The 13,686-nt window shown below is 39.2% G+C and overlaps 1 protein-coding gene across 2 annotated transcripts in view; it reads left to right on the top strand.

Annotated features, from left to right (window-relative positions):
* COL4A3 (collagen type IV alpha 3 chain) overlaps nucleotides 1-12,717 on the top strand; it is a 151,591-nt gene extending 138,874 nt beyond the window's left edge. For both annotated transcript variants that reach the window (XM_021075272.2, XM_085001319.1), the window contains 9 exons: nucleotides 297-369; nucleotides 3,248-3,319; nucleotides 3,412-3,537; nucleotides 4,576-4,674; nucleotides 6,345-6,557; nucleotides 7,184-7,361; nucleotides 7,487-7,601; nucleotides 9,116-9,288; nucleotides 9,859-12,717. In XM_021075272.2, coding sequence (XP_020930931.2) covers nucleotides 297-369; nucleotides 3,248-3,319; nucleotides 3,412-3,537; nucleotides 4,576-4,674; nucleotides 6,345-6,557; nucleotides 7,184-7,361; nucleotides 7,487-7,601; nucleotides 9,116-9,288; nucleotides 9,859-9,943 — 1,134 coding nt within the window. In that variant the 3' untranslated portion in view covers nucleotides 9,944-12,717. The remainder of the gene's footprint in view (nucleotides 1-296; nucleotides 370-3,247; nucleotides 3,320-3,411; nucleotides 3,538-4,575; nucleotides 4,675-6,344; nucleotides 6,558-7,183; nucleotides 7,362-7,486; nucleotides 7,602-9,115; nucleotides 9,289-9,858) is intronic.
* Nucleotides 12,718-13,686: the final 969 nt, after the last annotated feature.

Genomic DNA, 13,686 nt, shown 5'->3' on the forward strand with positions numbered 1-13,686 from the left:
TGTATCCACTTTTCACACCCAAACATTGACATCAGAAGTTATATTTGCTCTTGGGCTTAAGGGTTGGTTTTAACTTCTTTTTTCATTGAAAATGATAGTCCTAAGCTGAGGTCTTAGGTGGCAGGGGAGTTATAGGGAGTGAAAGACTGAATTGGAATGTAAAACTGATATCCATCAACTTTAGCGCATTCTGAACCAATAAAATATTATATCCCATATGCTTAAAAAAAACTGCAGTGTGTATTGTGATTTTAAAATTTTGTCTGTGGTTCTCTTCTTTCTTACTTGAAATATAGGGAGCACCAGGTGCCCCAGGTCTGCCAGGGGTCAGAGGTGATCCTGGATTCCATGGATTTCCAGGCATAAAAGGTATTAGTTTCATCATGCACTATTCTTTGTATGCAAAGACAAGGACCATGATTCATATTTTAGGGCACAAACATACTTACTGAATCCCTACAGTCACCAGACAGTTGGGATACAAATAAGACCTCAGTATGAATGAAGAAGGAAGACTCCACTAGCACCCAACCCCATGGGCATTAATAATTAAATCATACCCTGAGGATGGAAATAATAGAAAAACTTAGAAACAGTTTACAGTGGTTACCTTTGAGAGTACTGATGGGCATTGAGATGGGGGATGGGAAGCTCCATCAGTAGAAACAGTATTGCTTTGAATGGTTTATTTACCCTGCCCATGTATGATAATTTTAAATAGCTGAACATCTAAAAGAATATTCACCTTTTGAATGGGGAAGGGCAAGTAAATTTTTATTTGCAGGTTTAAGCATTTTTTATGGGACACAAGTATTATGTTTTCAATCAGAGAAAACATATAATTTGGAGATTTTACATTTAAAATGCTCATACACACACATTTAAACTTCAGGTTTCAGGAGAGTATTCTCAAGTCTTCCATAAGGGTGCTGTGACCTTCGGTGACACTTTGAATATTGGGTTTGTTGTTTTAGCTGGTTAAATCCACTAGTATTGCTTTGAGTGTGCAGGGATTCTATTAGTGTACTAAATAGATGCTAAATAATAAGTATAGTCAAAGGGAACAAAACCACATTTCCATGAAAATCAAACTTTCCCGGGTCTGGAGGAGGACAAGGGGGATTCAGAGAGAACCTCTTGAATGCTTTCAACTGCTGGCTTTTCAAAAAGCTCATTAGCTAGGAAGTCCAAGCAAGTGATTTTAAGGAATCTCATGAGACATTGGGTGGGTGAATATTGGCAGGCAGCCTGGGGAAAATGTGTATGTTTTGTCACTCCCTCAGTCTCAGAATAGGAATAGCTAAAACTTGCAAAATTATAGAAGGGCCCTCCTAAAGAAAGATTCTGGTGAAACACTTAGATGTATATAGAGGGAACATTTGTAAAATCCGTTCCTTTGAAGTATGTTCCACGAAACACATTCACTTACTCTCAGATTTCCAAATAAGACTGTCCTTCGTCTGGCACTGCTGACAGGTTTCCACCTCTTTATTTGGAAATGTTGAATCTCCAATGGGGAAAATACTTCTGGCAGATGTAAACAAATATCAACCCCATCCTCAAGTTCCGATGTCAGGTGCATAAGTTACAGTGTAGTTGCCAGTTAACTTTTGCTAATGTAATTGTTTTATGACATTCCTGCTATGAATATCATATTTAGTATTAACTTCTTTCTAAGTAGTCAGATGTAATGTCTATATTATGTCAAGATTTTTTTAAAGACATTATTTCTCCAAATCAGTGGCTCTTGGTAACCTTTTATTCATGTCAAAGACTGTTGGAGACTTTCATACTGAGTGAAGTAAGTCAGAAAGAGAAAGACAAATACCATATGATATCACTCATATCTGGTATCTAATATACAGCACAAATGAACCTTTCCACAGAAAAGAAAATCATGGACTTGGAGAATAGACTTGGGGTTGCCAAGGGGGAGGGGGAGAGAGTGGGGTGGTTGGGGAGCTTGGGATTGATAGATACAAACTATTGCCTTTGGAATCGATTAACAATGAGATCCTGCTGTGTAGCACTGGGAACTATGTCTAGTCACTTATGATGGAGCATGATAATGTGTGAAAATAGTATGTGTACATGTATGTGTAACTGGGTCCCATGCTGTACAGTAGAAAAAAAATTGTATTTGGGAAATAACTATTAAAAATATTCTGTTATTTAAAAAAAAAAGACTGTTGGGAGGGAAATCTTACTACTTTGATGGTTTACATCAAGGCAGACCTTCTATTTGTGCTCATGAGTCTTCCTAACACAACTAAATTTGGGCTACTAGTAAATCCGGAGTAATAAGCTAAGAAAGTAGATAACTATGAAAACCAGTATAATGCCACAGGAAGTGCTGAAATAAGTTTTAGTATCACTTCATATTTTATCTTAAGTATTTAAATATTTTATCCTTAAATATTAAATTAGTTTCCGAAGTTAAAATATTAAATTACTTTCTCAGGAACTTTTCCCCTTGGATGCTAAAATACTCATTCTTAATGCCCAGTTCTAGAATATATATATGTTCCTATGTTCATTTATATAAATATAAATTTTATGGTCACACCCAGGTCATATGAAAGTTCCTGAGCCAGGGACTGAATCCGAGCCACAGCTGTGACCTAGGCCACGGCTGCAGCAACGCTCTATCTTTAACCCACTGCACCAGGCCTGGAATCCCAACCCACAGCCTCCACAGCGACTGGAGCTGCTGGAGTCAGATTCTTAACCCAGTGCAGTGTGCCACAGAGGGAACTCCTCTAGATTTTTTTTTTTTCTTTTTACGGCTGCACCTGTGGCACATGGAAGTTCCCAGACCAAAGGGTGAATCAGAGTTGCAGCTGCCAGCCTATGCCACAGCCACAGCAACAGAGGATCCGAGCTTCATCTGTAACCTACGCCGCAGCTTGCAGCAATACCACATCCTTAACCCCCTGAGCAAGGCCAGGGATCTAACCCACATCCTTATGGACACTGTGTCAGGTTCTTAACCTGCTGAGCCACAATGGGAACTCCAAGAATATATTTTTCATAGACATTAAAGTGACCACTTGGGTCCAAATGAAGTACCAAAACCCACATGAATATAATTAAAGCAGAAGCCATTGTCACAGAGCTCGTAACATCTCTGGTCGTAACTTCCGGTATCTACCCTTCAAGTCGGTCATCAACTTGAAATGCTAGGAAACCCTTTGTTCTATGTGAAATCATATTGCCTTTTTCTCTCTCTCTTTTTTTTTTTTTTAAGGGGAGAAAGGTAACTCAGGATTTCTGGGGCCAATTGGACCTCCAGGGCGAATTGGGCCAAAAGGACCACCTGGTAAATTTTGTTTCCCTAGTATTGCCCTCCGTGAAGAAAGAGTCACTTTCCTCATCAGTAAAGCCATCATCTTCTTATGTTCATGTCGATAGGTGCACGTGGAGACCCGGGCACAATTAAGATCCTCTCCCTTCCAGGAAGCCCAGGACCACCTGGCCCACCTGGAGAACCAGGGATGCAAGGAGATCCTGGGCCCCCGGGGCCACAGGGAGTCCCAGGTGTGGAACTGGCAGTACTGACTGGGATTGGGTTCATTTTACTCTTGACCAGCAAATAAAAAACCTTCTGTTGAATCTGTTGAAAACTGTTGTATATGGTATAAACTTGAGCAAATATACTTTAGGGCACTCATGCTTTTTTGTTTTTAATTAAGGTAGAAGTTTTATGTCTCTCTTCTCTGACAACTCTTATTCTTAGAGCTCTAAATAGTTCTAAATGACTGCCCAAATAAACCTGAGTTCCATGTATTTATACTTTCCTAACTCTTTGTACAGCACTTGGGAGAGGAATAAATGCAAATGTATGCCTAATAGTATGAAATCTTTCCAAAATATTGCTGCCTAGAAATTGAACTAACCCCTTTACGGAGGCTTAGCATATTGTAAAAGACTTCTGCATGGAATGGTTGTGTTCAAAGTTTGCCTGAATCGCCTGGAAGATAAGAGAGATTGCTTATTACTCTGAGCAGTACAATACATAGTGAATTCTGGAGCATTATAAATTAAAACGGTAGCACAATTTTAAACTGCTGTATTTTATATTCTATTTCATTTTTTAGGGTTTTTTTTCCCCCCCTTGGAAAGTAGGATGTAATATGTTGGATCATCAATTGCTTCAGTTTGCCTGGGGCTGAGGGTCTCTTCTGTTTGCAGGACTTTTTTTTTTTTTTTTTTTTTTTGTCTTTTTAGGGCTGCACTGGCAGCATTTGAATGTTCCCAAGCTAGGGGGTCAAATTGGAGCTGTAGCCACTGGCCTATGCCACAGCCGAAGCAACGCAGCATCCGAGCCGCGTCTGCAACCTACATCACAGCTCGAGGCAACGCCAGATCCTTAACCCACTGAGCAAGGCCAGGGATCAGATCTGCGAGCTCACGGATATGAGTCAGATTCATTTCTGCTGAGCCATGATGGGAACTCCAGTTTGCAGGACTATTATTGAGGACACTAGGGAAGTCTTGGGTAAACTGGACTAATTGGCCATCCTGCCTTTTATCCTGTATGAACCATTCAATATAATGTTGGGTTTTTTTGCCTAGAATCCTGTGGGCCAAGAGGAAAACCAGGCCTGGATGGAATACCAGGGACTCCTGGACCAATTGGAGAAAAGGGCAACAAAGGTTGTAAAGGAGAGCAAGGTAAACAAACAGCTGGCTTTTTTCCTTCCCTGAAGAAGAGCTGCTCTCCCTGTATGTCCAGAGAAAGGAGGCTTGTTTCAACTTCTGGCCAAAAGAGGACTCTAGATCTTTCAGTTTGTATCATGCATATTAGACTAAAAGCCAGGGCAAACATTCTTTAAGATGAAGACCAAAAAAAAATCAACAGTTATTGGAATACACCATTCTTCCTATCTCTTACCTTGGCAAATGTACTCCAGATTTTTAACCTGAGGACAAACAGACCTAATGAAACACCAGTTCTTTTTTTCAGAAGGGTGGATACTATGTACTTAGTTAAAAATATCTCCTTAAAAGAGTGGCCTGTAAGACCATGGTTGGAAAATATTACCTTGCTATGAATAGAAGAGCAACGTAGTATCCTTATTTAGAAAAGCCATATTTTCACTATGCCATTCTCTAATATAGTTCAACAATTCAACTATGTGTCCTGAAGAAGGGCTTCTTTAAGTTCTTTAGTCTGAACATAAGCTTCTATGTGTCGATTTGATACGCCTGGATCAAAATTTAGCTTCTGCAAAGTTTCAAAAGTACTCTTCTAGAACATATCTAGCTGTTCAAATCTTATTTTTTAGGATTGCTGATTTGTTAAAGTAAGACAAAATTCTGAATATGATGTCCCAATTCATCAACATATGCCCAGATCTACTATAATACAACTGTAAAAACTAGATGTTTGTCTTTAAAAATTCAAATATAATGCTAATAATAGTAATTATAATGGTAATTGCATAATCACTCCATTTAGTATTGTCGTGAGTGAACTTTCCAGCACTATTAATTGGGTATTCCCTGGTTAAGGATCTGGCATTGTCAATTCTGTGGCTCAGGTCCCTGCTGTGGTGTGGGTTCAATCCCTAGCCCGGGAACTTCTGCATGTCGCAGGTGCAGGAAAAAAATAATAATAATTAGTTAAATAAAATAAAAGACCACTAATCATTATTAATCATTCAGAATGTGTTTTTTGAAGCAGTAAAAAAAACAAAACCCTTATCAATAATTCCATTAATTTAAAAACTTCACTGACCGAGTGTGTATTTCTGGGTGGGGCCACAGCAAGAGCCAGAGTGCTGCCACACAAACTGTGTCAGGAAATATTAGCAAGTAGACAGGGTTTGTCTTGTTGCCAGGCTCCCCAGGGGAATACAAAGATAAAGAAGACCTGTCTCAAAAAACTCAACATCAGATACATAAATATCTATATTAAGAGGCACTGTGTAATTTTTTTAAAAAGTCGATATTTTAGAATACTCCTTAAATACTCATAAGTCATTACTACTTTTCTTTTTACAGCCACACCTGTGGCATATGGAAGTTCCTGGACTAGGAGTAAAATTGAAGCTTATGCCACAGCTACAGCAACACCAGATCCAAGCCGCATCTGTGACCTGCCTGCAGCTTGTGACAATGCCAGAACCTTAACCCACTGAGCGAGGCCAGGAATTGAACCTGCATCCTCACAGAGACAACGTCAGGTCTTTAACCCACTGAGCCACAATGGGAAATCTTAAGTCATTATTCTTTAGGACTCCTTTCTATACTGGGGGCTTAATATATTTAAACATTTGAATTAGTATTTTGGAATAAGTTTGAGGTTTTGTGTTGCAACACATATAATGTGTTTTTTAAAGGACCGCCTGGGTATGATGGACTGCCAGGCTTGAAGGGGAGACCTGGAGAGACTGGGCCACCTGCAAGGGGGACAACGATGAGGGGCTTTGTCTTCACCCGGCACAGCCAGACCACAACAATTCCCTCCTGTCCAGAAGGGACAGAGCCACTCTATAGCGGGTTTTCTCTTCTCTTTGTACAAGGAAATGAACGATCCCATGGACAGGACCTGGGTAATGCCCCCGTTCTCGTTTCTAGCCACTTTGTACACAGATCGTACATTTTTTATGGCATGGGCTACTCCCCTCTAAAGTGTAAACAACCTGAGTATCTTAGCGCACCCTTTAAAGAGAGTAAATAGGACATTGTGATAATGTGTAAAAGTCAATGTGGGAACGTAAGCTCTGGAAGGAGCCTGGCTCATGAGTGCCAGTCTAGGTTGTTCTGTGCAGTACAAAAAATTTTCATTTAAATAACCTGGCTGAGATTTAACCTAAAAACTAATATTGTTTCTAAAGCTTTTTCTGATTATTGGCTATTATAGACATATGAAGAACTGGTAATACTTTGGAGCAAAGACATTTTTCCAACCCATCTCCACTAGCCCTCAAGGTCTAGACTGATGAGAAAAGACGACAGAAAGGGTTAAGGGTGGAAAAAGGAAGGAGGATTTGTTTCCCTCTTGGATCTTTGATTTCTAGCGGTGTTAAAACTTTTCACTCACACATTTTGCAAATCGCTCTTTTGTGTCTTTCTCCAGTTTTTGCCATAGGTTATGTTTTAATTAGCCTCTATCTAGCAATGATAACCAAATAATTTGAGTTTACCGAACATGATACCCAGTCCGGTGTTTTATTAGGAACTCTTGGCAGCTGCCTACAGCGATTTACCACAATGCCATTCTTGTTCTGCAATATCAATGATGTATGTAATTTCGCATCTCGAAACGATTATTCATACTGGCTGTCAACACCAGCTCTGATGCCAATGGACATGGCTCCGATTACTGGCAGGGCCCTGGAGCCTTATATTAGCAGGTAAAAACCCAATCCCTTAGTTCTGTGATGGAAGCAGGGAATCCCTCTGTCTGTAATGGACTATACGGCAGCACATCATGGGGCAGATGTGGTGAGGCTGCCATATACTTTGTTTCCTGTTACAGGTGCACCGTCTGTGAGGCTCCTGCCATTGCCATAGCCATTCACAGCCAAACCACTGAGATCCCCTCATGTCCCCAGGGCTGGATTTCTCTTTGGAAAGGATTTTCTTTTATCATGGTAAGGAGAAAAGGAACAGCAAATTCATAGCAAAGATTACCTGTAGAATGAAAGCATTGGGCTGGAGGAGCTATGGCCTCCAGGAATGATCCTGGCTGACATGAGTATGCATAATCTGGTGTGGACATTTGCTGGAAAATCTGTAACTATACCTTTTTTTTTTTTAAGTTGTTTTTTGGTAAATAATGGAACATTTTAAAAAAGGATTTCTCGGGAGTTCCCTTCGTAGCTCAGCGGTTAACGAACCTGACTGGGATCCATGAGGATCCAATCCCTGGCCTCACTCAGTGGGTTACGAATCTGGCATTGCTGTGAGCTATGGTGTAGGTTGCAGATGAGGCTTGGATCCGGTGTTGCTGTTGCTGTGGTGTAGGCCGGCAGCTACAACTCCAATTGACCCCTTGCCTGGGAACTTCCATATGCCGCAAGTGCAGCCCTAAAATAAAATAAAGTAATAATAATAATTTCTCAGAAAGAGATTACCCACAAATTCTAAGACATTTAGGTAAATAATAGCTACCATATGGCAATAGAATACCCTTTTTAAAAAATGTGGCAACCGTTTTATATACATCTTCCAAAATCCTTCTGAAAAACTTGCAAGGCAGTTTCTGTCACCTACAGTTTTACAAGTAAGAATGAAGTAAAGTAATTTTCCCAGGGTCTCATAACTGGTAAGTGGTAAAACTGGGATTGGAATCTGGGTCTGCCTGCTCCAAAATCTTTGTGCTTTATAGTGTGCCCCTTTGGAGTTCCTGTGATGTTGGGAACTAAGAGAAACAGCCTTTTAAAGAAAAATTCCCTCGACATAAGTACTGAATGAAGAAAATTATGGATTAACATTTGTGATTCTGATACTTGCACAGATGCAGTTAGTGGTTCTTCATATTCTGTCCAGCATCATTTATGATACATTATTCCCCTGTCTTTACTCACAGCTGTCCATTCATTCAATCATTAATTCAACAAATATGTATTAAACACCTGCTCTGTGCCATGACCATTCTAGGCACTAAGGATGCCAGCAGTGAGCCAAAGTTCCAGCTCAGGTGGAGCTTAAGTCCTAGTGGTAGACATATAAGCAAGAAGACAAAGTAACAATAACAATAATGAGTTCAGATGGTGAGCATTACTATGAAGGAAGTAAGGTAAGATAAAGGGACAGACTGATTGGAATGAGGCCAAGGAATTTTAGAGTTTATATTTAAGCAGGCCCCCCACACCTACCCAAAGACAAGAAAGAACCAGTCAGAGCTGGAGGAAATGAGCATTCCAGGCAAAATGAATGGCTTTTGCTCTACTTTTGATGATTTTTGATTTTATTTTTATTTTCCATCAACTTGAAAGGTACCTGGAGTGGGCAAATCTGGGTAAAGAAGCACAAGAAATGTAATGAATGCTTTCAGAAGAGGAGGTGGTTCTTACTGGCTCCTATTACAAAAAGAAAATAAAAGCATTGATATTTTTTGAGCCCTGTACACAGATGTCTGATCTGGCTGCTTTTATTGTGACAGTTCACAAGTGCAGGTTCAGAGGGCGCTGGACAAGCACTGGCCTCCCCAGGCTCTTGCTTGGAAAAATTCCGGGCCAGTCCCTTTATAGAATGTCATGGAAGAGGAACGTGCAACTACTATTCAAATTCCTACAGTTTCTGGTTGGCTTCATTAGACCCCGAAAGAATGTTCAGGTAACTATTCAAAGTCAAGTTTAATCTGATGGCTTAATTGCAGAATTATTCAAAGTTTTCCCATGTTTGATTTTCATTCCCTGTGTGTTGACGTACTGATATTTTTAAAATCTCCCCATGCCAATAAAACCCTGTTTGGCTTGGCACTCCCCATTTACAAGTGATCTAGAGTCCAACAAGTAGCCATGGTTTGTCCTACTGTACCAATAAAGACTGAAAAATGTGATTTTTGACATCGCTAAAAACATTTAATATTTCTATATGAATTTATCAACTACTGAATAAAACTAAATGATCTGTTCATCTCAATCCACTGTATTGACAGACATGTGAGTAACAGAGTATTACAGAAAAGATGCTCTGTAAGTTTGCATCAAGGCCTATGTTTTTCCTTAAATACAACTAAAATGAAATAATGTCAACATACATACCTTTCCAGAAATATACCTCTGTGTAATAAATTTGAGATGCGCTAATATTGGAACCCAGGAAGTAGTCCCTTGTAACCTATAAATTGATGAGATTTTTCTTTGTGTTCTTTTGGTTTGGTTTGGTTTGGTTTGATTTCAGGAAACCTATTCCGTCAACCGTGAAGGCTGGGGAGTTAGAAAAGATAATAAGTCGCTGTCAGGTGTGCATGAAGAGGAGACACTGAAGAAATAAGAATGAAATGGAACTGCTATTTTTCATCCTAAATAACCAAGTAATGATGCAGAACATGCATTTAAGTATTTTTCTCCCACTGAACAATATTGCGCTACGATGACTGAGTACCAAGTTTCTCTTTGTCTCCCCCCAAGGAAGCATTCTTTTCAGTTAGTTCTGTGATGCTGGTCTCTAAACCCATGCAGTGTCACAGTTCTCTAACCCAAGGAAGTGGGACTTTTCACAGAATAGCATCAAAATCGTATTCCACTTGCATCCAAGGCACTGAAGTAAACGGTGACGGTATGAAGTTTGATGTTGCAAGTTAAGAGCTATTTGGTCCACTGGATTCCCAAGATTCAGCCCCCTTCTATTCTGGTCTTTGAGACTCAAGGAGGTTAAATCTGTTTTAGGTGGCCAGACCACCCCCTTCCTAAAACTTTAAACCATGGGTGGGAAGTGGGTGGAGTCAGGCGGAATACTAGCATGTCATGAATCAACTGGACTTTCAGACCTGGTGAGTAACCTAAGCCCAGAGGGAACTAGAACTGAACTGAGGTTCCTGGATTTTCTAGTGTGTTTTCAAACACACCCAAGATTAAGGCCTAAAGGTGGTTGCTCTGAATGAAATCACAAGAGCCTTGGATATACTATGTGGTTTTGGTTTACATTTTTTAAACGATACTTTGGTTTGCCCATTGAATTCATTTCGCTGCAGCAATAGAGCTTGCTTATATTTAAAGGTGATACAATTTTTACCCTTAGTGAATTAATAACACCCACACAAACGACAAGATACTACTTGCTAGATGTGCACTTTATTGACATCCCTATAAATGCTGGTGCAGCCCTTATAAAATAGTAGTTCAGTAACCCATGAAAGAATTGGAGGCATTTGCTGGCTAATCAGGCTCAGAATACTTTGCCTTTGCTCTAAATATTCCACTTAACCTGGGTGTCTAGAGATTTTTTTTTTTCCCCTTGTTACTTCTCTAATTCTTCCTTTATACAAACATGTTTTTGATATTACATATTCTTACAAACCATGTACAAATTGTATAGTTTGGCAGTTGTAGGTCTTAAAATTTCCTCTTCAGTAGGCTGATACATTCCCACGGTTACTCAATTCAATTTAACAAGATTTTATTCTAAGCCAAGCTGTGCCCCCAGGCACTGTGCTAAATTATAGGCACTAAGGGGATAAAAAGAGATTTGTTTCTGATCTAATATTCCAGAAAAGGTAACCTGCCGTTTCTGTTAGGAATCCCACATATCTAAGTTGTTTTTTCCTCTTTTTTCCCCCCATGTCGCTATTCTTGTATTTCATCATTATAATTCAGCAGGCTTAATAAAGGTTTAAAAATAAGATTTATACCCAGGGAAAACCCAGGACTTCTAGCTTCTCCTAGGTATGGCAGAAGCAAAGGTCTGGACAGTGTTAAGAAAATAAAAATCTACAAAACATGAAAAACCATGTACACTTGATGGTAGCAGTATCTGATGAATCTCAAGAGGCCAGGTATCCAGAGATGAAGCTCTGAAGATGCTTCTTGATCCACTGAGGTGGAGCTGGTGGTGCTATTTCAATTCAGGTTATTGCTTCAATTTTAGTTGTTCTGGAAGTGAAGATGTTACTCCAGAGGACAGCACAGACTGTGACCAGGGCTGGCATCCTTCATGGCCCATGTGACTGCTGCCAAGCCATTTTTACATTGAAACCAAGAAGCGTATTTTGGTATTACTTACACGCATCTCACATTAAGACGTTTTGCTCTAAAAATATCCGACTGTCCTATCTGTGCCATAATGGCATAGGGCTAGCTGATCTCCACAAACCTCTGTAGGTCAGTAGTTCTCAAAATGTGGTCCCTGGTGGTACTTGTCACAAATGCAAATTCTAGGGCTCACCCTAGATTTATAGGATCAGAAACTCTGGGGGTAAGTCCCCTAGAAATCTGTGTTCTAATGAGCCCTCCAGGTGATTTCTGATGCACTGTGACGACTAAGACGTGCTCTAGGCAAACACCAGAGAAACAATTCTACAGACAGTTACCAGGTTTAGCTGGCCACTGCTGATCCATCCATACCTCTCTTTACAGTCCCAAATTGCGAATGACCTTAAGGTCATCTAATTGTACTACTACTAAAGCCCTCCACTGGTGCTGATGCCAAGTGACTGGCCTCTACTTGTTCCCGGGGCTCCCTCTTTTCTTGCCCTCTTATCAGTGTTTAAAATCTGAGGAAGCTAAAACCTTAAATTCCAATGAAGCCATATTAATAGTTTCTCAGTCGATCTAAAGTATTTCTAAAATTGAGCATTGAAACATAGCACATGTGCATGGCTTTCAAGATACCTATCAGTAGTTTGTAAGGTTATGAAGATTTAACTTTGTAGATAAAATGTAAATAACTTGTTTCTTTTAAATGTGAGGCTTCAACTTTGGAATTTCAGAGTGTGCTAAAATAATGGATTTCTCAGACGTCTTTCTGCAAGATAAACATTATCGAGTAATTTATTTATAAAATTATTACAATAATGCCAAATTTGAATTTTATTGCTAATTTAACTTACAAGGGTTTTTCTATGCATCCAGTGTAACTTACTGCTACTAAACTTAATTTAATATTTACTCTATAACCAAATGAAACATATTTAAAATATATTGAATATTTTATATTATTATATCTTGACAAAATTACAATATTGTAATGTACTAATATCTCTGTAATTACAGCTTAAATATTATTTTATTGTATTGTCTAAGAATAAAATGGAAAAAATTCTTTCTGGTCTTTTTTTTTTCAAAATGTAGACAAATTTATTTTGGGAGGTTGTAAAAATAATATATGTTCACTGTAAAAGCAATAGACAATACAGAAGTTATGAAGAAGAATATAAAAACTGTATGACCTAACGCCTCACCCCCACCCAAGAAAATTAAGACTTTTTTCGTATGAATATATTTGTAAACAAAATGGGATAAAAAGCATGCTGTCTTGAAAGTAAATTTTTTTTACTTACTCCCCTGTGGACATATTTTCGCATCAATAGATAAGAACTAATCATTGTTTATATGGATTTTCGACATAAATCAATCAGTTGATGAACATTTTGTTTGCTACATGCAGTTTTACATGTACTTTACTACATAAGTCAATGAAATTATGGACATTTATGGACATATTACACACATTTCATTTTACATTTCCAATTATTTCCTTCGGATAAATCATTAGGAGGAAGACTGCAGAATCAAAAACTTGCAATCTTAGGTCTGTCTCTCTCTCTCTCTCTCCAGGAACACCGCTAGAATTTCCAGTGGCATCAACACACTGTAATTAAAATACCCATCTCTTATGTTTTTGCCAATAATGGGTATTGCTGTCCTTTTACAATTTTACCTTATTTTAATTTCCGTTTTGCTTATTACCACGAGGCTGAACATTTACGACTTTAAATTAGTATTTAGGAGTTCCCATCATGGCTCCGTGGTTAACAAACCGACTAGTATCCCTGAGGACACGGATTCAATCCCTGGCCTTGCACAGTGGGTTAAGGATCCAGCGTTGCTGGGAGCTGTGGTGTAGGTTGCAGCCACAGCTCTGATTTGACACCTAGCCTGGAAACTTCCAAAAAAAAAAAAAAGAAAGGAAATTAGTATTTGGGCTTTTCTTTTTTTTTGGCTTTTTAGGGTGGCAACCTCGGCATATGGAAGTTCCCAGGCTAGGGGTCAAATGGGAGCTGCAGCTGCT

This window comes from Sus scrofa, chromosome 15 (genome assembly GCF_054392235.1).
Source record: "Sus scrofa isolate SSC_HxYL_T2T_F1_AM1 chromosome 15, Sscrofa_HxYL_maternal_Yorkshire_Landrace_v2.0, whole genome shotgun sequence".
Classification (NCBI taxonomy): domain Eukaryota; kingdom Metazoa; phylum Chordata; class Mammalia; order Artiodactyla; family Suidae; genus Sus; species Sus scrofa.